The following is a 23,179-nucleotide window of genomic DNA, read 5'->3' on the forward strand; positions in this document are numbered from 1 at the left end:
TATTTTTTCTGTTTATTTTTAATGCTGAACTTAAATGCCAAAAAAGAGAAGCAAATATTATCATACACACTTAAAGAAAAAAAAAATCCCTCATAGACAAAACTTTTCGCTTCAAAATTTGACTTTATTGTTGTTTTTGGAAGGAAGTTTACAGTGCCTAAAGAATAAAGAGCGTATATAACATAAAATACTAGATTAAATATGAGTAACATAGTTAATGATTGGCCTATTATCTGACTTGCTCTAGAGGTTTCATCAGAAAGGAAAGAACTTGATTTCTCTCAAACAAACCATCAATTTGTTTCACTCCTTTTGTCTTTGGAATATACACGCATGCATGTATGTACACCTGCATATACACATGCACATCCCCATGCTGCTTACTTAGCCAAAATACTACTACAAATAAGCATTTGCTTAGAATAATACATAACAGTGTACTAAACACACACGTGCATACATGTGCCTATACATGAATACATAGGCATGGACATGTACACAGAGAGGGGGCAGACGGTCCTTCATGTCTTCTGACTGTGAATTTTCTCAATCATCAAGGAGACATTTTGTACCCTGTCACATCCACGTTTTCATGAATGGTGGCTTTGGCATCTTCTAGACTCATGATTTGACTTTTGTACTTTTCACGCCAGTCGTCCACAATATACTGATGGTATGGGTCATTAGAGTGCTCCTGCCTCTTGGATTTCACGGTGCTCACCAGGATGGCCACAATAATGAAAGAGAACATTCCGATCATCACCATGAGGTACAAGATGACGTAGTAGAAATTCTCAGCATTGACTTTGGCCTGGAGAGCTTCTTGTTCTGCTGTTGTGTTGCTGCGCCAGTTGTCCATATAAGTAATAAAGATCCTTTTGAAAACATCTTCCAATGTCTGTGTTAAATTGGATAAAACGGACATGTTTCCCACAAACTTCTATTAGAAAGATAAAATGAATTATGGATGGTTTAAAAAAAAAAAAAGGATCATTCCAATTTTTAAAAATCTACAAGCTGATTTTCAGATCTTGAATCATACAAATGAAAATGTACTTACATGTGGGGATTGCCAGGAAGTCAAGGAAGGACTCTCCTTAAAAAAAAATAATAAAAAAGAATTTTTGTATTTTTTGTTACATTTTGAGTTCTGAGTTATGTCTCCCTCCCTCCTTCCCTCTCAACCCCAAATTAGAGAAGACCAACATTTGATATATAGATATACATGTGAAACCATACAAAACAGACTTCCATATGTCAGTTTTTTTCTGGAGATAGATAGTATCATCCTTCACAAGTCCTTTGCAATTGATTTGAATGTTCATATCACTCATAATAGTTTAGTTATTCACAGCTTAAACAAAATTGCTGTTACTGTATACAATGTTCTCTTGGTTCTGATCATTTTGCTCAGCAACATTTTATGTAATTTTTTAATGTTTCATTTCTTCCCACACAGTGGTATTCTGTAATAATCATATACTACAGCTTATACATCCATCTCTGGATAAATGGACAACGCCTCATTTTCCAGTTTTTTGTCACCTGCTCACCTTCAGAAACAGACCTAATGATGTTATTACTGGGTCCAAGGGTATATACACAGTTTTATACCCTTTGGGAATAATTTCAGATTGCTCTCTCCAATATTTCATTTTCCCCTTCTATCATTTTAGTCAATCTGATAGGTATTAGATAATATCTCAGTTGTTTTAATTCGCATTTTCTAATCACCAATGATTTGGTGCATTTTTATTTGACTGCAAATATTTTTGATTTTTTCTTTCCAAAAACTATCTTCTCATATCTTTTGACCCAGTAATATCTTCATATCCTGATTTGGGGAATGACTCATATTCTTATTTTTTCTCTTTTTTTATTATAGCTTTTTATTTACAAGATATATGCATGGGTAATTTTTCAGCATTGACAATTGCAAAATCTTTTGTTCCAACTTTTCCCTCCTTCCCCCCACCCTTTCCCCCAGATGGCAGGGTGACCAATACATATTAAATATGCTAAAGTATAAGTTAAATACAATGTAGACTCATATTCTTATAAATTTGACTCAGTTCTCTACATATTTGAGATATGCAGTCTTTATCTGGGAAACTGTGTATAAAATTTTTTCCCCATATTTCTTTCTATCTTGTCTACATTGATTTTACTTGAATAAAATCTTTTTAATTTAATGTAATTAAAATTATCTATTTTACATGTCACAATACTCTCTATCTCTTGTTTATTCATAAATTCTCCTATCCATAAAATGACAACTAATATGTTCCATATTCTTCTAATTTGCATATGATATCTCTCTCCTAGATTATATATCCATTTTGACCTTATCTTGGTAAATGGTGTAAAATATTGACCTATATCTAGCTTCTGTCTGATTGATTTCCAATTTTCTTAGCATTTTTTAAATCAAATAGTAAGTTCTTATCACAAAAGCTTAGATCTTTACATTTATGAAACACAGGGTTACTATAATAATTTACCATTGTATATTATACATCTTCTCTATTCCACTGATTCACCATTCTATTTGTTAGCAAGGATCCAATAATTTTTGATAATTGCCATATCATAATACAATTTAAGAGCTGATGCTGCTTCCTTTACATTTCCCCCATTAATTCTTTTGATATTCTTGACTTTTGGTTCTTTCAAATGAATTTTATTACGAGAGTTTTTTTTTTTCCTAAGGCAATTGGGGTTAAGTGACTTGCCCAGAGTCAAACAGCTAGGAAGTGTTAAGTGTCTGAGGCTAGATTTGAACTCAGGTCCCCTTGATTTCAGGGCTGGTGCTCTATCCACTGTGCCATCTAGCTGCCCTTACTAGAATCTTCCAAATGAATTTTGGGTAATTAATTGGGATGGCACTGAAGAAGTAGATTAATTTAGATAGAATCATCTTTTATTATATTGGTTGATCCCATCTGTGAATAATTAATATTTCCCCAATGACTTAAATTTGACTATATTTGAATAAAAATCATTTTATAATTATGTTCATATAATTCCTGGATTTGTCTAGAAGAGAATAGTGTCAGTACAGTGCTAAGTTATGAAAGCCAAATTGCAAAGATTTGATAAGAAAGTGGGAGGTGAGGAAATCACATGTAGATAACCTCCCCAAAGATCCATCTCAGAAGAATAAATGTTGGATGGGATGTGAAATAATAGGTGTATTTATGCTTGTAGGTAGTGAAGAACTGCCAGTAGGTAAATATGATGGAAAGTGAATGTTCAAGGAAGGAGTTCCCAGAGCAAATGGGAAGAAAATGGAAAGAAACCCAACATCCACTACAGAGATTGGAGCAAAGAAGTTAAGAATAGAAATGATAAAAGTTTTAAAATACAAAGTTCTGTGACTGATTGTCTCTCTTTCTCATATAGAATACAAGCTGGGTTCTCTCCTAAAGCAGCCGGGAAGAAGAGGCAGATAGTATAGGAAATCTGATGAGGAGAGAAAAAAGGTTTAGAACAGCTAATGTGGAGAGGGTAATAGTTATTTTGGGAAAAATAAAGAAAAATTAGTTAACTACTGCAACTAGTTTACTTTTCATTCCTGGAAAGTATATAAAATCTTGTACATGCTTTTTTACACATAAACACGTTTAAGGGGTAAGGCAGTCTTGGAATAGTAAATGAATATTTTATACAGTTTTATCTGTATTATTCTCCTTAACACACCTTTTGCTTCCCTCCTTGTTAAAGTTCTATATGAATTCCAAAAAAACAACCGCCTGTGAAATAAAGTATCATGGGTCAATTATTTCATAATCATAATGCTTTAAAACAAATGTTGTCAGAGAGGTTTGTAGCTAGTATTCCATAGAATTGGGAAGAGAAGATCAGAAAATAAAAAGCAAAGCATCTAGGAGCATTTTGAAAAAAAACTGTTAGAATAGATTCTTTTTCATACCTAGTAATGCCATAACTTCTAGTTTCTTTAAGATATAGCTACAAATGACAAATCTCAGATATCTCAGGGTTTAGATTCTGGATGATTTATTTGGTTTGGTTTTAATTCACTAAAAAAGGTTATAGCTGGAGAAGCCTTAATACAAAGTGTGGCAAGGATAGAATCTGAGCATGAACTGTTTAGGAATTAAGTTCTTTATGTAATTGGACACAAGAATGTTAGTGAAACAGCATCTTGTTTTTATCTCCAAGGGCCTACTCTAACGAAGAGTAGAATGGTCCTATTATCCTTGGATATAAGGAGAATATATTATTTAATTTCTACATTAAGAATAGGGAAATAAAATTACTTATATTTCATATAAATGTTACTTAATAACATTTTAGAAAGCTATTTACAATTTTTTTTTCTAAGCATGTAGGAGAAAGGGGTCTATCATGAGAAAAAAGAAACCATTGTACCATGAAAATAATTACCAGTTTTAAAAATTTCTTGGACACCAAAAGAAATAATTTGGTAACTAATCCATTAAAAAATAAATAATATGAAATCATAACTTACCTCTTGGTATGTTGTTAGTATGATACAAAATTCCTTGAAAAGCAGAGAAATCGCTTTTAAGTCTTATTTAATCCTAGTATAATGTTCTTCAACCCAGCAAATAAATCTTAGCTTACAAAGCTTTTGTAGTTTGTATCCAGTTACACGCTTGTCAACTCATTTCTATGGTGCTAGGATTTCATTAATCTGACTATTTAATCTAATCTTATGTGAAAGTTAAATACTAAATAACCAATAGAAATTAACCTTTATTTCTGATCTGATTTGCTTGGTGACAAGCTCTCTGCCTGGATTCCATAATGCCAGTTCCAACCAGAATTCATTCTCATGGGCACAGTTGGACCCATTTAATAAGCATCTAAAAAGATAACATCATCTTTCCCAAACCTGGCTTTGGCTTCTTTAGTGGTGTTGCCTCAGGGAGAAAATGCCCTGTTTAGGTTTTCTATGATGGAAAAAAAACCTCAACTCATCCTCCATTGTGTATAATGAGGAAGTCATTAGCTTGGAGTCAAATATGATTTGGGGGAAATCATATTTGGGGAAATTTGGGGGAAAGAAAGGAGGAAAGGAATGGCATCCTTACATTTATTTTAGCTACCTCAACATAAGCTATTTTAGAGCTTACTCTTTTCCAGTCATATATCAAAATCAATTAAGCAATATGCATTTATTAAATACCTGGTTTTTGCTAGGCATTGCACTAGGTACCAGGAATACAAAGAATGAGATAACCTCTGCTCAGAGATTGATCTGAAATAAAGGCTAATCTTTTTAACACTATTTTTATTAAAACTTTTTATTTTTAAAACATATGCATAATTTTTCAACATTGACTCTTACAAAACCTTGGGTTCCAAATTTCCCCCCCCCTTCCCTCTACCTCCTCCCCCAGATGGCAAGTACTCCAATATATGTTAAATATGTTTAACAATATTTTTTTAACCATTATTCCTCAGTGATCCTATATATCTGAAATTTATGAGCTATCAAATAGATTCTCCAAACAACTAAAAGTGAGGGTGACTCAAAAGTAAACAGGTGCATGGTAGGTGTGAGTAGGCTGTAGCATATTATTGGTGAAGAATTGTGAAAGAGAAATGGCATAAAAGATATAAAAGAGATGTTTAAAAAAAAAAAAGAAAGTGGGTGATAATAGAGCAAGAGGAATACTCTGTACTCAAAAGATTGAGAGGAAGGTTTCTAGTATTTTTTAGAAGAATTTGTAAGAGAACATGGTCAAGAATAAAACAAGATAAGAAAGCATGGATGCTCTATGATTTGTACCAATAGAGATATTAGCATATTAATGATAGAGTTGGAACAATAATCTATTTTCATACTGCTTTACTATTTACAAAATGCTTTTCTCACAATTCTTTTAGGTGGGCAGTGAGAAATGGACAATTTGCTCACTACCCCCAGCTCAATTGATGATAATAGAAGAAATCAAAGGCAGATGACAGAGGAAATGAAGTTAAGTTAATGAAATTCAAAGTTGTGTCCACTCCTCTTGCTACACAAGAAAAATCAGACTAAAAAGGGGAAAAAATGAGAAAGAAAACAAAATGCAAGCAAACAAACAAACAAAAAAAGAGTGAAAATACTTATGCTGTGGTTCACATTCCCCACAGTCCTCTCTCTGGGTGAAATGGCTTTCTTCATCATAAGATCATTGGAACTGGCCTGAATCACCTTATTATTGGATGAGAGCCATGTCTATCAGCATTGATCATCATGTAATCTTGCTGTTGCCAAGTACAATGTTCCCCTGGTTCTACTCACTTCACTTATATCAGTTCATGTAAGTCTCTCTAGGCTTCTCTGAAATAATCCTGTTGATAATTTCTTATAGAACAATAGTATTCCATAACATTCATATACCATAACTTATTCAGCCATTCTCTAACTGATAGGCATCCACTAAGTTTCCAGTTTCTTGCCACTACAACCAGGGCTGCCACAAACATTTTTGCACATGTGAGTCCCTTTCCTTCCTTTATAATCTCTTTAGCATACAAACCCAGTAGAAACACTGCTAGAACAAAGGGTATACACAGTTTGATAGCCCTTTGGCATAGTTCTAAATTGTTCTCGAGAATAGTTGAATCAGTTTCACAGTCCCACCAACAATGTATTAGTGTCCCAGTTTTCCCACATTCCCTTCAACATTTATCATTATATTTTCCTATCATCTTAGCCAATCTGACAGGTATGTAGTGGTACCTCAGAGTTGTCTTAATTTGCATTTCTATGACCAATAGTGATTTAGAGAACATTTTCATATGATTAGAAATGATTTTACTTTCATTATTTGAAAATTGCCTGTTCATATCCTTTGACCATTTATCAGTTGGAGAATGATTTAAATTCTTATAAATTCTATTTTAGAAATGAGGCCTTTATCAGAACACTTGAATATAAAAATTTCCCCCCTTCTAATCCTGTCTGTATTGGTTTTGTTTGTATAAAAACATTTTAACTTAATATAATCAAAATTCTCCATTTTGCATTCAATAATAATTCAATTCAAAGAACTTTATTTCTTCTTCAGCCACAAATTCCTTCCTTCCTTCCTCCTTTTTATTTTTTGCTGAGGCAATTGGGGTTAAGTGACTTGCCCACAGTCACATACCAGGAAGCATTAAGTGTCTGAAGCTAGATTTGAACTCAGGTCCTTCTGACTTCAGGGCTGGTGCTCTATCTACTACACCAACTAGCTGCCCCTTCTTCCTTCTTCCTTCTTCCTTCTTCCTTCTTCCTTCTTCCTTCTTCCTTCTTCCTTCTTCCTTCTTCCTTCTTCCTTCTTCCTTCTTCACAGATCTGAGAGGTAAACTATACTTTATTCTTCTAATTTGCTTATAATATCCCTTTTTATGTCTAAATCATGAACCCATTTCAACCTTATCTTGGTATATGGTGTGAGTCAATACCTAGTTTATACAATACTAATTTCCAATTTTCCCAAAAGTTTTTGTCAAATAGTGAGTTCTTATCCCAAAGGCTGGGGTCTTTGAGTTTGTCAAACACTAGATTACTATAGTCATTGATTATTTTGTCTTGTGAACCTAACTTATTCCACTGATCAAATACTCTATTTCTTAACCACTATCAACTGGTTTTGATTACTGCTGCTTTATACTATAGTTTTAGGTCTAGTATAGCTAGGCCACCCTCATTTGCATTTATTTTGATTAATCCTCTTGAAATTTTTGACCTTTTGTTCTTCCAGATGAATTTTATTATCAAGAAAAAAAAAAAAAAAAAAAAGCTCTGTGAAGTAATTTCTTGGGAGTTTGAGTGGTATAGCACTGAATCAGTAGATTAAGTAGTATTGTCATTTTATTATGGTAGCTTGGCCTACTTATGAGCACTTGATATTTTTCCAAGAGATTAGATGACTTTATTTGCATGGAAAGTGTTTTGTAATTGTGTTCATATAATTCCTATTTTTGCCTTTGCAGGTAGACTCCCAAATAGTTTATATTATCTGCATTTATTTTAAATGGAATTTTAATACCTTTAATTTATGCAGTGATTCGCAAAAATTTTTACACAAATGGAAAAGTAGACATATAGATCAGTAATTTCTTCTTCTTTTACAGTAATAATGATCAATATTTCTTTCATACTTATGAAATCTTTTCCTCTTTCAATGCTCTAAAATTGTGTTAGTTCCAGCACAGAATCTTTTGTGTCCACTTGAACTAATCCAAATGTTTTAGCATCTTTGTTTTCTTCAGTTTAGATGGAGCAATGGATAGAAAGTTAGAGTCAGGAAGAGCGGAGTTTATATCTGACCTGGGACACTTATTAGCAGTGTGACTCTGAAAAAGTCATTTAATCTCAGCTTGCCTCAATTTCCCCATCTGTAAAATGGGAGATAATAATAGCACCTATTTCTCAGAGGCTCAGAAGACAAAATGAAATAATTATTGTAAAGTACTTTAAACATAGAAAATGCCATATAAATGTTTATTGTTGTTGTTATCTTTAATATATATATATATATATATATATATATATATATATATATATATATATATATATATAAAACTTTGATGTTCTAGGCGATGTCCTATTGAGTTAAAAAATGGTGGCTTCACTATCCTAGTCAAAAAGAGTTGATTTCCCTTATAATGATTTCTCTTCATCCCCTTTCATCTATCTGTTGTCATTCCAATTTCTATCTTAAAGGCCCTTGGAGTGATTTTTACTTAGTTGTAGCTCTTGCCAACTTTTCTTAGTGTGTTGTTCCTTCCACTATTTTTCACCTTTTTAAAATTTGTGGTTAATCTTCCACCAGCCTTATCTAAATGGTTTTACAAATGACCTTTTATTCTAAAGTGGTATTGCCTTTAAGTGATTACATAACTTGATCTGGCAAGAAAGCCACTGATTAAGGTAGTATTTAAGTTCCTTTTTTCTCCTTTTTATTGTAATTAATTCATGTTATTTAAATTCCAATTTATGGAATTATTGCACTTAGTGTCAATTTCCTTTTCTTCATCCATTTCCCAATTTTAGATGTCAATAATTGTAGAGGGTCACAGACAGTGGGAGAACTCTGGGTAAAGTATAAGATCCTTCAGTCCAGAGGGAATCTGCTGACAATATATGGTTCGGCTCCCCATCTCCCCTAAGGGCTCTCCACATTCCTGAGAAGTCAGAAATCACAGCCAGTGATTTCTACATACAATAGCAAGTTGTTCATGTGGTCTCACATGCAGAGTATATATTTAGTGCATGTCCAGTGTTGTTTTGGTTACATAAGGGTATTATGATATAAAAAAGGGAAAGAACTAGAAATAAATGAACTCCATTTTTCTGATCTTTTCTTAGTCTTGATCTATGTGCTACACTCAGTAATGTTGATCAACTTCTGGATATTCTTTCCTCTTCTACTTAATTATGGGCATTCCCAAGGTTTTGTTCTCAGACATATCCTTTTATATACTCCATTTATACTTCTTATAATTTTCTCTTCCTACAATTTTTCTCTTGGTCACCTAGCAATCAATGGTTTTATGCTTATGCATATGATTCCAGAACTACCTATCTACCCCTAGTTTCCCTCCTGAGCTTCAATCCCAAATCATCAGTTACCTAGTGGAGGTCCCAGAGACATCATTTTTTCCCCCTAAGGCAAGTGGGGATAAGTGACTTGCCTAGGGCCCCACATCTAGGAAGTATTAAGTGTCTAAAGTAGAATTTGAACTCAGGTCCTCCTAACTTCAGGGCTGGTGCTCTATCCATTGCACCATCTAAATGCCTCCTAGAGATATCTTAAACTCAATACACTATATTTATTATGTATCTCCTGAAAACTTCTCCTCTCAAACTCTCTATTTCTGTTGGAGACATCTCCATATTTTCAGAGTCTCATATTTGTAGTCTTGGTGTTATTTTGGACTTTTCATTCTTCTTCACTTCATATACCCAATCGGTTGCCAAATCTTGATATTCCTAAGTTCACAAAAATCTCTTGAATCTGACTTCTCATTACTTATATTAATTCCGGACTTCCACACTTCTTGCCTACTAATAATAATTATTATTATTGAGCTACAAAGAATCCTTTTATTACAAGTGATGTGAGTGACATGATCTGAGAAATAGGGCTTTCTGTACCTGACTCAGTGGTGGAAAGCAGCAGGTGAGGCTTTCAGTGGGTACTGGCAACCATGAGCAGAGTCTGATGTTTGTCCTTTTAGGATCCTGCCCTTGTGCTGGGAAAGGTCAGAACAAAATTCAAGTTGGTTTCTCAAAGAGGTACTTGAGATCCAGAGCTCACCATCCCTGCTCTTTATTCTTGATTTTTGCCTATATTATTTAAACAGTCTCCAAATTAGTCTCATTGCCTCAAGTCTCTCATCACTCTAGTCCATTCTATACAATGCTATTATTTTCCTTCAGCAAGGATCTGACCGAGTGATCCCCCTATTTAATGAACTCCATTGGCTTCATATTGCCTCTAGATTAAAATATAAACTACTTTGTTTAGTTTTTAAATCCTTATCCAATTTAGCTTCAGCCTATCTTTTCAACTTCACTGAATATTGCCTCATAAATCATTCACCCTCAGCTCGGTGACCTAGCTAAATTCCTCTTATCTATACCTTTGCACTAGTATTCCTCCCTGCCTAGAATACATTTCCTATTTACCTCCCCCTCTTCCTTTAAGATACAGCTCGAGCACGATCTTCTGTATGAAAACTTCTCCCGATCTCTCTGTTAGTACTCTTTCTCCCAAACTATTATGTATTTAAGTAGTTGATATAGATTTTCCTTAATTAATTTTATAAGTATACAGTACATTTTTGTATATGTACTTCTTTTATCCCCCATTAGAATACAATTTTATTGTGAGTATTGATTTTAAAATTATTTTTACTAGTATTCCCAGCACTTAGCACAATGTACCCAGAGGGAGGACTGTGGGAACTGAGGGTGGATCACAACATACTCTTTTTGTTGTTTGCTTGCATTTTATTTTCTTTCTCATTTTTTTCCTTTTTGATCTGATTGTTCTTGTGCAGCAAGATAATTGTATAAATCTGTATGCCTATATTGGATTTAAAATATATCTTTGCCATATTTAACATATATTGGACTACTTGCCATCAAGGGGAGGAAGTGGGGAAAAGGAAGGGAAAATTGGAACACAAGGTTTTGCAAGAATCAATAGTAAAAAATTATTCTTGCATATATTTTGAAAATAGAAAGCTTCCAAAAAATTATGTATGTCCTTTGACTCATCTATACCATTACCAAACCCATATGTCCAAAGAGATCAAAGCAAGAAGTACAAAAACATTTATAGTAGCTCTTTTTTGTAGGAACTCCAAATTGAAAACCAAGTAGCTATTTAAATGAGGAATAACTAAACAAACAATAACAAATAAATGCAATGGAATATTGTTATCCCATAAGAAATGATGAAATGAACAGCTTCAGAGGACACTATGAAGATCTCTTTGGAGAGCAGAGTGAAATGAGAAGAATCAGGAGAACAATTTATAAAATGACATTTAAAAAAAACCAAAAACCCTAGTTTAAAATACTTTAGAGTTCTATTTAGCATAAAAGTAACTCAAAAGTCCAGAAGACCAAAGAAAAACATGCTTCTCACCCTTCTTTAACAAAATGATGAACTTAAAATGCACAAGGAACATGTATTTTTAGACATGGCCAGTGATAAATTTTTAAACTAGACAATACACATTTATTATGAAGATTTTTTCTTTTTCTTTTTTTTTGGGGGGGGGAGGGTTATTCAATTGGTTGTATGTGTTTGTAACTAATAGATTACAAATGTGTATAAAAATGATTTTAAAAAATGTAAACTAAAAAGAACCTATCTCTTGATTACTAATATCTTCCTTATAATATATATTACCTTTCAATGAGCATATCAATTGGAAGATAGACTTTCCAAGGAAACTTGATATTGTGTTTCTACATAGGAGTTGAGAATAGGATCAACAGAATATGCAACTATTTACAAAAAACTACATGCAAGAAATGTATTTACTGCTATGGCAAAGAAACCAGGATAAAAAAAACAGAGATAATTAATTTGAGGTGATGAAAAAAACACATCAGGCCAATGGTGAAAAAAGGAAAATGTGATTTGACCAATACTATCATTAATACAAATCTTTCTCAATTGCTTTATCCTTTAGCATCCTTAACAACAACATAATTGCTATTTTTCCTAATAACAACAATGGACAAGAAAAACATTTTATTTTTCTTGGAAAAATTTATTAGAACCTAAATATTTAAAGAAATACATCTTCAATTGAAAAAGGTTATTAACATATATCTCACCAGGCTCTTTCTATGCTATTTGACACAAATTTGGTCTAACACAGGTAAAACTAAAATTGACTGGGAAAGTTAATTCAGACATTTCAATTGGGTCAAACATCAGTATCCTGGAAGTTTCTTTTAGGGATATGATGCCACCTACTGTTGGGGAAAGGCACAAGAAGAATAATTACCTGCTTTAATGGAATTACCTTCCATTTAAAAATTATTTATTAAAGGTATTATTATTATTATTATTCGCTTTATTTATTAGAAGTAGCAGGATGTTAGCACTTGAAAGAAATTTAGGGATTATTGAGTCTAACCCATTGCATAGGTTAGAAACTGAGAGCCTAGAAGAAAGAAGTGATTTTATATGCACTAAGCAAGATATAGGTGTGAAGTCAAGGCTAGAAGTCAAGTTTCTTCTACTACAGTACCTGATTCCATCAGTGTTTTCTCTATGAATGGCATGTATTGAATGCTGGAGTGTCTGAGAAGAATGTGTAAAGACAAATAGGAAATTCATATTTTCTGCCCAAGTAGATTGAACACAAGGCACCATGAAATGATTATACACAAAGGTCCCTGGTCTGAGGATATGGGGAGGATCTTAACAATGGAACCTGAAGTAATTGTTACACAAATTTGGGGTTTGTTATTGTTTAGTCATCGAGTTTCAGACATGTTCAACTTTTTGTGACCATATTTGGGATTTTCTTAGGAAAGATACTAGACTGATTTGCCATTCCTTTCCCAGTTAATTTTACAAATAAGTAAACTAAGGCAAACAGGGTGAAGTAGTTGCTCAGGTTCAAACAATTAGTAAGTGTCTGAAATCAGATATGAACTCAGGAAGATGAGTCTTCCTAATTCCAGGCCTGGCATTCTATACAGTGCCACTTAGCTGCCCCAAATTTGGGTAGCTTCTCAAAAAAACATATGTACTATAGTGAAAGCAGGGGTATAAAGCACTCTGAAACCTTCAGGCATTATTTATTATTATTATCATCATCATCATCATCATCATCATCATTATCATTATTATCATTACTATATGCTACAGTACTAGGACTCCCGTTTGTTGATGACTTTATTCCCTGAGCTTTTTCTTATATTCCTACTGAACTGAAGCAAGGTTTTTTATAAATCACACTCATAGGGACATGCTGGTAAATGTTTAACACCTAGGTTTTCAAAACAAAAATGTAAGCATATTATTTAACATAGTTTTAAGTTTAATATGTATTAGTTAAAGTATTAACATTTTCTTAAACCTAAATAATCAACAAAATAATAAATCAAGTCCTGATTTGTAGTGATTGCTAATTTTTACTCAGAATAGGCTCCAGCACATGTTTGAATGAAATCCTGATTTGACAAGGTAAGTAAACCTGCGTGTTAATTCTATCCCTGACACCAAAGGTAAGGCAAACTATCTATATATCTTATCTTTTTTCTTTAATATTTTTGTTTTTCCCCACTTACTTTTAAAACAATTGTTTTACTTGTGTTTAAAACTTTGAGTTCCAGATTCTTTACCTTAACCCTCCTCTTAGCCCCCTTTAAAAAAAATACATGTGAAGTTATGCATTAAAGTCATGTTGTAAAAGAAAACATAGATCTCCCTCCCCCTGAAAAATCCATGAAAATAAAGAGCGAGAGAAAGAGAAAGGGGGAGGGAAGAGAGAGAGAGAGAGAGAGAGAGAGAGAGAGAGAGAGAGAGAGAGAGAGAGAGAGAGAGAGAGAGAGAGAAGAGAGAGAGAGAGAGAGAGAGAGAAGAGAGAAGAGAGAGAGAATGCTGCAATCTGCCTTCAGACAGTAAGTTTGTTCTCTGAGTATGGACAGGATTTTTCATAAGTCAGAGTCATCATGCTATAGCATCTTATCTTATCCTCACAAAAATTTATATTATTACTCCTTTGTTATAGGTATAAATAGAGCTCCTACTTGTAATAGGAGTCATGGATAACAGAGTTCAAGTGTAATAGTAATGATCCCCCTTCTCCTCCTCCTCCTTTGCATTCTCCTCTTTAACCCACTAGTAAATTGTATTTCCTGGCACATGACTATTACATTAAGTTCATGGGAGACCTAGTGGTTCCTCACACTCTTACAGCAGAGTTCACAAACTCCCACCAATGAATTTGTTTTTAATAGTCAAACATCAGTTTGCTCAAAGAAAAGATTAAGATAGCATGGGAAGAACAGAAGCTACAAAGCATCCTCTCATAACACACAAGTACTTATAACAGAATAGGTAACTTGAGACTATGCTGATAGTGAAGCCTACAAATAGGCACGTGTGTCCAATGCAAATAAAGCTTCTGGTGTTTCCTGCCTGGAATGCCGGTCTCGTCTGTATCTGTGTCTCTCTGGAAAGGTTGTTTCTGTTTCTTGATTTAATTCTCCAAACTGTCACCTGATGGATGTAGCATCTTGTACTGTACTGTGCAATTGAAGAGACAGAGAAAATGTCCTCTCCTCTATATTCATTAGATAAGTTGAGCCAATGCTCCACAAAGCTTCAAATGCCTCCATCATTCTGCTGTCTTCTTAACTTAGCTGGTTTAACTTTTTAAGACCTCCAGAGATGTGACCAGTCTTTGTCCAGTTCAATGACAACATCCTTTTGTGTAAAGTTCAAAATTTTCCAACCCAAGGAAAAACCAGGCTTCACCTGATCCCAACCAAAGGGCACCTCTCCACCAAAGGGGCAAACCGATATCAAAGAAAGAGGCTGGGAGTTCTAGTATGACTGTATAAGTGGTTTAATAATTATATGGGTTACTTATATAGGGAATGTCTGGGGGTGGCTGCTAGACAATTCACTGGATCTCAGATCCCTGCCATAGTCTGACTATTCTGTGGACCCCTATAAAAGATTCCACAAAAAATCCCATGATAACTATAGAAATTGGACAAAGGGAGGAAGAACTATAGAACATCATGCATACATTAGTGTGGTTTGATTTACTTCTTCCGAATTGGCCTGGTTCCAGAGTCTGGGTGCAAGGCCAGTAAAGATGGTTAAGTGTATGGACACTCAAGGCCGAGTACTAGTTAAGTTCCCAGACTCACACAGGGTTATTTACTTGACATCGTGTCTTTGTAATGGCTTTCACTCCTTTTTGGTATGACTTTCACTCCAATAGAGACCTCACATTCTACCTCTGAAGTCGTTTTTAATCACTTTCACCACTTGGGACCCCATATCTTCCAATGAAACTATCATACTAGGAAGCGACCCCTGTGGAGAAACAGCCTGACACCTACTCCCACTGATGTTATGGCCACATCTTTTGGCAGTCTCTAAAGAAAAATTCTAGTCACCAAAGTTCTTGGCATTATCAAATTGCTTAGGATCAGAAAATTGGATGTTTTTATCAGGGGGCATTGAATTAAAGAAAAGGAATTGTCATCTACTTTACTACTTTACCCTGAGAACAATGGGATTATTCCATCAGACTTAAAGCTGAAATTTTCCATATGTATTGTCTTTTCCATTAAAATATGAGCTCCTTGAAATCATGACCTATATTACTTTTCTGGTTGTCATTCCAATACTGAGAATATAAGTGCTTCAAAAACTGCTTTATTCATTGATTTTCGGATGACAGGAGGTGAACATCCTCAATTAACACATTAATACCTTATTATTTCTATTATTGGTTCCTTACTTTTTATGATTATATCAATTATGTGCAATTTTCTAGGGAAGGAGAAAATCAAATCTCTCACTAAAGAAAGAGGGAGGAGAGAAATAGAGAGTGGGGAGGGAGGAGGGAGGGAGAGAGAGAAAGTGAGAGGGGGGGAGAGGGAGGGGAAAGGGGAGAGGGAGAGAGAGGGGAGAAAGAGATGGAAGGAGGGGGGGAAGAAGGAAAGGGAGAGAGGGAGGTGAAGAGAAGAAGAGGCGAGGGAAGGGGAGGAGGAGAGAGGCAGAGAGAAATGGAGAGAAAGGGAGAGAGGGAAGGGAAGGGGGAGGGAGGAGGAGAGAGGAGATTGGGAGCCCTGTTTAAGTCCTGTTGAATGGCACTTCCTGATAAGGTTAGGGCTAGAACTCCTATGTCAGAGATATCATAGGCCAAAGTTAGGTATCCTTTTAGAAATAATTAGAAAATGTTTTTAAAATTATGCATCTGAAAGTTATTTTTAAGAATCAAAATAAGAAAGTTTACTAAAAATAGAGGAATAATAAACTCAATGTAGAAAAGAAGAGAAGGAAAAAATGTTAATCAAAGGAATATCCCCAGTATTTCCAGGAAAATCTCAAAATGTTAACAGCAAGAGAGATAACTTTTATAAAAAAAAAAAGTATATTGAGAACAAATTCTCATATTCAGTGAGTTCCCACATGTAGAAAAATAGAGGTCATTCATGCATGCAGAGATAGGATCCCACATGTATATAGAGTTCCCACTTGGAATAGAATCATGAATAAAAATAATGGTCCCAGATATAATAATAATAACAGTTATAATTATATATAGATACACACATATATAGCTTCCTTTATGAAAAAGTCTAATAAGAAACTGTTTTGGGTGCTAGAAATCTTTCTTTCTAGGTGACTAGCTACAGCACAGAATCATATCAGATTATGTCAATGCCAATCAGCAGCTGTAACTTTGCTTTCCCATCTTCACCTCAATTCTCTGTCTCTCTCCCTCTCCCCATGTCTCTTTCTCTCTCTGTCTCTCTCTGTCTCTCTCCGTCTCTCTCTCTCTCTGTCTGTCTCTCTGTCTGTCTGTCTGTCTGTCTCTCTCTCTCTCTGTCTCTGTCTTTCTCTTTCTGTCTCATATATATATATATAATTTTAATTATATTTTATGTTCCTAATACATGCAAATTTTCAACATTCATCTTTGCAAAACTTTGTGTTCCAAATTTTTCTCCCTCTCCTCAACCCCTCTCCCCTCCTCGAGGCAACAAACAATTCAATCTAGGTTAAATGCATGTAATTTGTCTTAACATATTTCTATATTCATCATGCTGTACAAAAAAGTAGGAAACTACAAAAGGGAAAAAATAAAAGAAAAAAATTAAGCAAACAACCATCAACAACAACAACAACAACAACAACCAAAAAAAAGTGGGTATACTATGCTTTGATCTACATTTAGTCTCCATAGTTTTCTCTCTGAATGTGGATGTCACTTTCCATCATAAGTTTATTGGAATTGTGAGATCTTTCTCTTAATGGCTCACATATGGATTCTCTCTATGTCTAGGGAATAATGCTGAGTGTTTTGGTCCTTTGTTCTTATCTTAGTTTTTGCTAAAGGGTAAAATTATGTTCTGTTTCTTTAAGGGCAAAACATCTTCCCAAATCTATTTCAAACTTTTTTACATCAAGCAGTCAAGATCTTGGTAGCCACCTGTTTTTATTTTATATCATTGGGAATACATTTATGAGCAATGAAAGGGGAGTAAACAATTGGAAAAAGGTTCATTTGGAGCACCAGCTGCTTGGAGTGCAAGCAAATAGGGAACAGATTAAGGTTCTCTGACTTACTGGGAGGAAAACCAAAAGTAATTAATTATTTGCTGGTAAAGAAGAAGATGGGGTTATGCTCCTTTAATGGCGGAGTAGGGTAAGCAAAGAATCCCTGTGCTTTGCCTTTCATCTAAAACGCCCCATCAGTTCTTGGAAATCTCTTTGCTCTTTCACTAAATTCCAGTTGCCACAATTTACAACAACCTTCAAGAATCCTGGGGGCAAGGCAGATCCCTCCCCCAGGAAACCTTGCTCCTCTGTATGGCTTCACCAGAATGGATTCACTACTTCCTCATTTTTCCTTTCAATGCCAAGTTCAAATGTCACCAGTCTTGAGAATATTGGGTAAAAATCTGTTCAGTTGCCATGGTTACCTCTAATCTCATGTTTCCATGGCAATGCTTCCAGGTAGCCAAGAATTATACAGATAAGGAAAATGAAAGCTAAGTGACTAGGTGAAAAGTGAGGTGACTTGCCCAAATTCACATAGCTGGATATGATTAAAGTAAAGATTAGAATTCAGATATCTTAGTTTCTAATCCCAGTGCATCTCTAACATGACTATGTTATCATATGATAGTAGTAAGCATTTATTTTAGATTAAATTTATCTTTTAGTTCCATTTAAGGCAGGACAATATTTTTGAATTCTGATATTCAGTCATTGTTCAAGTTATGAAAACATTTAGGGGCTTTGGGGCGAAGTTAGATACTACAGCTATATAACAAACAAAATATTGAACTTGGATATGTAGGGACTGTCTAATATAATCCAATGAAGCATGTAAAATTCCTTCCTTCTAATTACTGATTAATTACTACAGTAGAGTTTGAAACAAAATGAGAACACTACAAAGGAATAATCTTTTTTGGCAAATTATTTCAATTTTTTGGACCTCAGTTTCCTTATCTTTAAAATCTTTAAGCCCTCTCTCATTGCATAAGGCTATTGTTTCTTTGTTCAAGAATATATAATGTGCCTAGAAGCTAGCTAGATCTAATTCCTTCAACTTGTGCTCACACAGAAAGATTAGGTCCTTTGGAAGAGTGACTGCATTTCTTTCATAGGCATGGGTAATTTTTTTTTTTTTTTTTACAACATTATCCTTTATATTCACTTCTTTTCTAAATTTTCCCCTCCCTCCCTCCACTTCCTCCCCTAGATGACAGGCAATCCCATACATGTTAAATGTGTTACAGTATATCCTACATACAATACATGTGTGTAAAACCAAATTTCTTGTTGCACGGTGAGAATTGGATTCCGAAGGTAAAAGTAACCTAGGTAGAAAGATAATACTGCAAACAGTTTACACTCAATTCCCAGTGTTCCTTCTCTGGGTATAGAGTGACTGCATTTCTAAGGGTGGGAAGAATGACCTCAAATTTCTAATACTGGGCTAATAAACACAATTGTGTGTATCTTACTTGTGTCACAAAGGGTAGCTTGTAACTCTTGGATACTTTCTCTTTTTGTAGTCTTCACACAGCTCCTCTTAAGGACAATATCTCTGTTAAATGGACAACTCAGATAAACTCTTACACTCTACTCTCTTCTTTAGTTCATAGTGAGTTCTTTTCTGTTGTAAGGGGTCAGAATCATAGAGTAAATCACAGAGTTGGAAGGGACCCCAGAAGGCATTTTAGTCCAACTTATAAATAAAAAGAAACCCCACATAACATTCTTGACTAATGGTAATCTGATATCTGCTTGAAGACCTCAGAGGAGTGAAAATCCATCACCTCTCTAGGCAGCCTATATCCCTTTTGGACAGCTCTTACTGTTAGGAATGTTTTCCTGATACAAAGCCTAAGTGGACTTATTTGAAATCTCTGCCCATCACTCCTCATTCTGCTTTCTGGGGCCAAACAAAATAAGTCTTACACATACTTCACAAAATAACCCTTCAAATACTTGTTTCCCCCTGAGTTTTCTGCAGACTAAATATGCCTAGCCTTCTTATGGCATAGACTCAAGGCCTTTCACTATATTGATTGCCCTCCTCTAAATACTCTCAAGCTTATCAATATTCTTAAACAGGAATGCCCAGAACAGAACATACTATTCCAGATGAAGTCTGACAAAAGCAGAGTATAGTAGGAAATTACCAGCCCCAATTCCTATAATGCAATTGTATAGTTTTTTTAGTCATTACATATCACTCCTGACTCAGATTAAGCACTCACTTTGAGCTCACTAAAATCCTCAGATCCTTTCCATAACAACCATTGTCTAACCATTTCCCACCTCACAACTGTAAAATTCATTTTTCTTTTTAAAATATCTAAGTGCAGGAGTTTAAATTTGTTCTTAATGAGTTATATTTTACTAGATTCAGCACAGAGCTTGACCCATAGTATCAACTTAATAAATGCTTGTTTCCTTCCTTCCCAATAAGTGATCCCTCCCAACTATGACTAAGATCATCTATGTCTTTATCCAAATCACTGATAAAAATGTGTAATGTCATAAAGCCAAGCACAGATCCAATGGAGACCTTAAAAACTGACATTGAGTTCTGAACAATAATAATGATGATAAGCTCTGAATCCATTTAATTGTGTTATCATATGATTCAGAGGTATCAAAAATGCAGTCTATGGACCTGAGCCAGATTAAAATTACTTAGCAAAATAAAAATACAATAAAACCTAGATGATATCATATGTAGCTTTCTAACTTATTGTGCAGCCTACAAATATCCTTCAATACAGTTTAGTGGTTCCTAATCATATTTGAGTTTGACCCTACAGACCCAATTCATATTTCTTCATTTTCACCACAAAAATACTATAAAATAACTTATCAAGAGATTTGTGAAAATCCAGACAAAATATAACCACATTTTCATTAACTGGTTTGGTAATCCTATCAAAAAATAAAATGAGATTAGGATATGTCTTATACTAGATTAGGATGATATATCCTATACTTGATGAAACTGGCTTAAATTTGTAATCTCTGTTCCCTTTTTTAAAGGTTTGTTAACCATGTCTTTCATGGCTTCTAGAATTTTCCCTGGAATAGAATTCAAGCTCACTAGCCTATTATAGCTTATAGTCTGTATGAAATCTTGGTATCTAGTTATTCCTTCTGCCCTCTCATCTTAAAACACCAGATCTGGTTACACTTGTTTCCTTTTATTCATGTTCTCTAGCATGGCAAGTAAAAGATGAAATGGCTGAGTAAAAAAGGTTCACTCTTTGAACTGGTTGATTTGTTAAGCAATGCCTGCCAATTGCCCAACAAACCAGGACCAGACTTCTTCAACTTAAGTCTGGACTCCAGATACAGGAAGAGACAGAATTTTATACATTAAAAACAATCAAATAAGGCTAAGTAATTAAAAGAAAACAATACAATATTAGATAATCTGATTTATAATTGGATGAAAAAATTGGGATTTTCTAAATTTCGAGGAGAACAAATAAACAGGTGAAATTTCCTGGATTTAGGAAAAGAAGTGTCCCATTTCCCTTAATTGTCTATAAACAATCAAAGTAACATGGAAACAATAACTAATTGATCAGTTTGGGGCCAGTTTTCAGATAACATGTATGGGTTGCTTGAAGTGTACAATTGTGATTCATGGAACTTCCCCAATTAACTTCTGGCTGTCCTAATCCTAGCTAGACATATCTTTATCTTTCTTCCCTTTCTTGAAAACTGAAAATTTGCTCTTCCTCATTCTCATGAAACCTCTTCTGTTTTCCATGATCCTTTAATTATCACTGAAAGTAGCTTAGCAATTACATCTGCCAGCTTTTTTAAGGCCCAAGGATATGTTTTTTTGTTTTTTTGTTTTTTTTTTCTGGATCAGGTGACTTTTCAAAGGAAGCTAGGTAATCTCTTACTCATTATTTCCTTAGTTATTATTATTTACTTATTATATATCTTGGATATCAATTCCATGTTATTAAATTTTGTTCAGTTATTTTCACTGTGAAAGTTCCTTTGCAGAGAAAACAGAAATAAAAGTACAAATGACATCAGAATTTGATATAATAACAAAAAAAAAAAATGACCTTTCTAACAATTAAGCCTATCTACAAGCAAAATGAGATCTTTGCCAAATTTGATACTGATTTTGATTCTCTGTCTGAAATCAGATTGGCTTGTTATACCTTCTTCTCTCTCATCTTGTGTGGCCAGACTAGACCACAAATGATCCCTTTTATTCATGTTCTCTAACATATGTTTTCTAAGGATGTGTATATGAGAAGTTATACTCTGGGTTTATGGAATAAGTATTCTACTACATTTCTATGTTCTCTTCCTTCCTTCCTTCCTTCCTTTCTTCCTTCCTTCCTTCCTTCCTTCCTTTCTTCCTTCCTTCCTTCCTTCCTTCCTTCCTTCCTTCCTTCCTTCCTTCCTTCCTTCCTTCCTTCCTTCCTTCCTTCCTTCCTTCCTTCCTTCCTTCCTTCCTTCCTTCCTTCCTTCCTTCTTAAATCAATAAATTGTTCAATATTTGGTTCTAACTGGTGCTTCTTGGCCTCTATACATATTCCTCTGGAGAAAAATAAGATGATCTGATACTCTCATCTCTCACAATTTCTTGTGACTCACACAGTCAAAGGCTTTAGTGTAGGCAATGAAACAGAAATAGAATATTTTTCTGAAATTTCTTTACTTTCTCCATAATCCAATAAATGCTGACAATTTGGTCTCTAGTTCCTCTGCCTCTAAAAAACAGCCTGCTCTTCTGGAAATTCTCACTTCACATATTGCTGAAGTTTGGCTTATAAAATTTTACAAATAAACTTGTTAACATGTAAAATGAGCCCAATTGTTCAGTGATTTGAACATTCTTTGGGCTTGCCTTTCTTAAGAATTGGGATATACAATTGATATTTTTTTAGGCCAGGGGCAACTGCTGTGTTTTTCAGATTTGCTGGCATAATAATAAAGTATTATTAATTAGAAATTCACTGTGTGCAGAGTCCTTCTCTGAGGAAAAATGAAAAAGAAGCAGGAACTGGAACTTTGTTCTTGAGGATAACGCAGCTTAATAAGGAAGATTCAACATCATGTTACCAGAAAATAACATAGCATCTCTTATTAATATACAGTAACATGTTCAAATTAACATAGGACCTCTTGAACAAGCCATTAAAATCAAATCAAGCTTCATTCTCCTTATTTGTTGAACAAGGATAATAATATCTGAAGTATCAACTTCACAGGGTTGTCAAGAAACTCAAATGTCATAATGTAAGTACAGGACTTTGCAAATTTAGAATGACATACAAATGGTTACCACTAGTAATATACTATAATGGAAGTGATTTAAATGATGATGAATACAACTGCAACTGCTACTATTATTATTATTAGCATGAAGTAACCAGGTGGCACAATAGATAGAATATTAGACCTGG

General features: G+C 34.3%; 1 protein-coding gene across 3 annotated transcripts in view; it reads right to left on the reverse strand.

Annotated features, from left to right (window-relative positions):
* Positions 1–103: 103 nt before the first annotated feature.
* The window catches only part of KCNE2 (potassium voltage-gated channel subfamily E regulatory subunit 2), a 56,097-nt gene continuing 33,021 nt past the window's right edge, over positions 104–23,179 (reverse strand). Inside the window, exons 2-5 of one of the 3 annotated variants that reach the window (XM_074297355.1) lie at positions 10,124–10,221; positions 4,493–4,525; positions 1,061–1,096; positions 104–940 (exon numbers count right to left, since the gene is read on the reverse strand). In XM_074297355.1, the coding sequence (XP_074153456.1) occupies positions 554–940; positions 1,061–1,096; positions 4,493–4,525; positions 10,124–10,221 (554 nt within the window). In that variant the 3' untranslated portion in view covers positions 104–553. The remainder of the gene's footprint in view (positions 941–1,060; positions 1,097–4,492; positions 4,526–10,123; positions 10,222–23,179) is intronic. The other 2 variants (XM_074297357.1, XM_074297358.1) reach the window with 2 other exon arrangements.

The sequence above is a fragment of the Sminthopsis crassicaudata genome, chromosome 3 (genome assembly GCF_048593235.1).
Source record: "Sminthopsis crassicaudata isolate SCR6 chromosome 3, ASM4859323v1, whole genome shotgun sequence".
In the NCBI taxonomy this organism is placed as follows: Eukaryota; Metazoa; Chordata; class Mammalia; order Dasyuromorphia; family Dasyuridae; genus Sminthopsis; species Sminthopsis crassicaudata.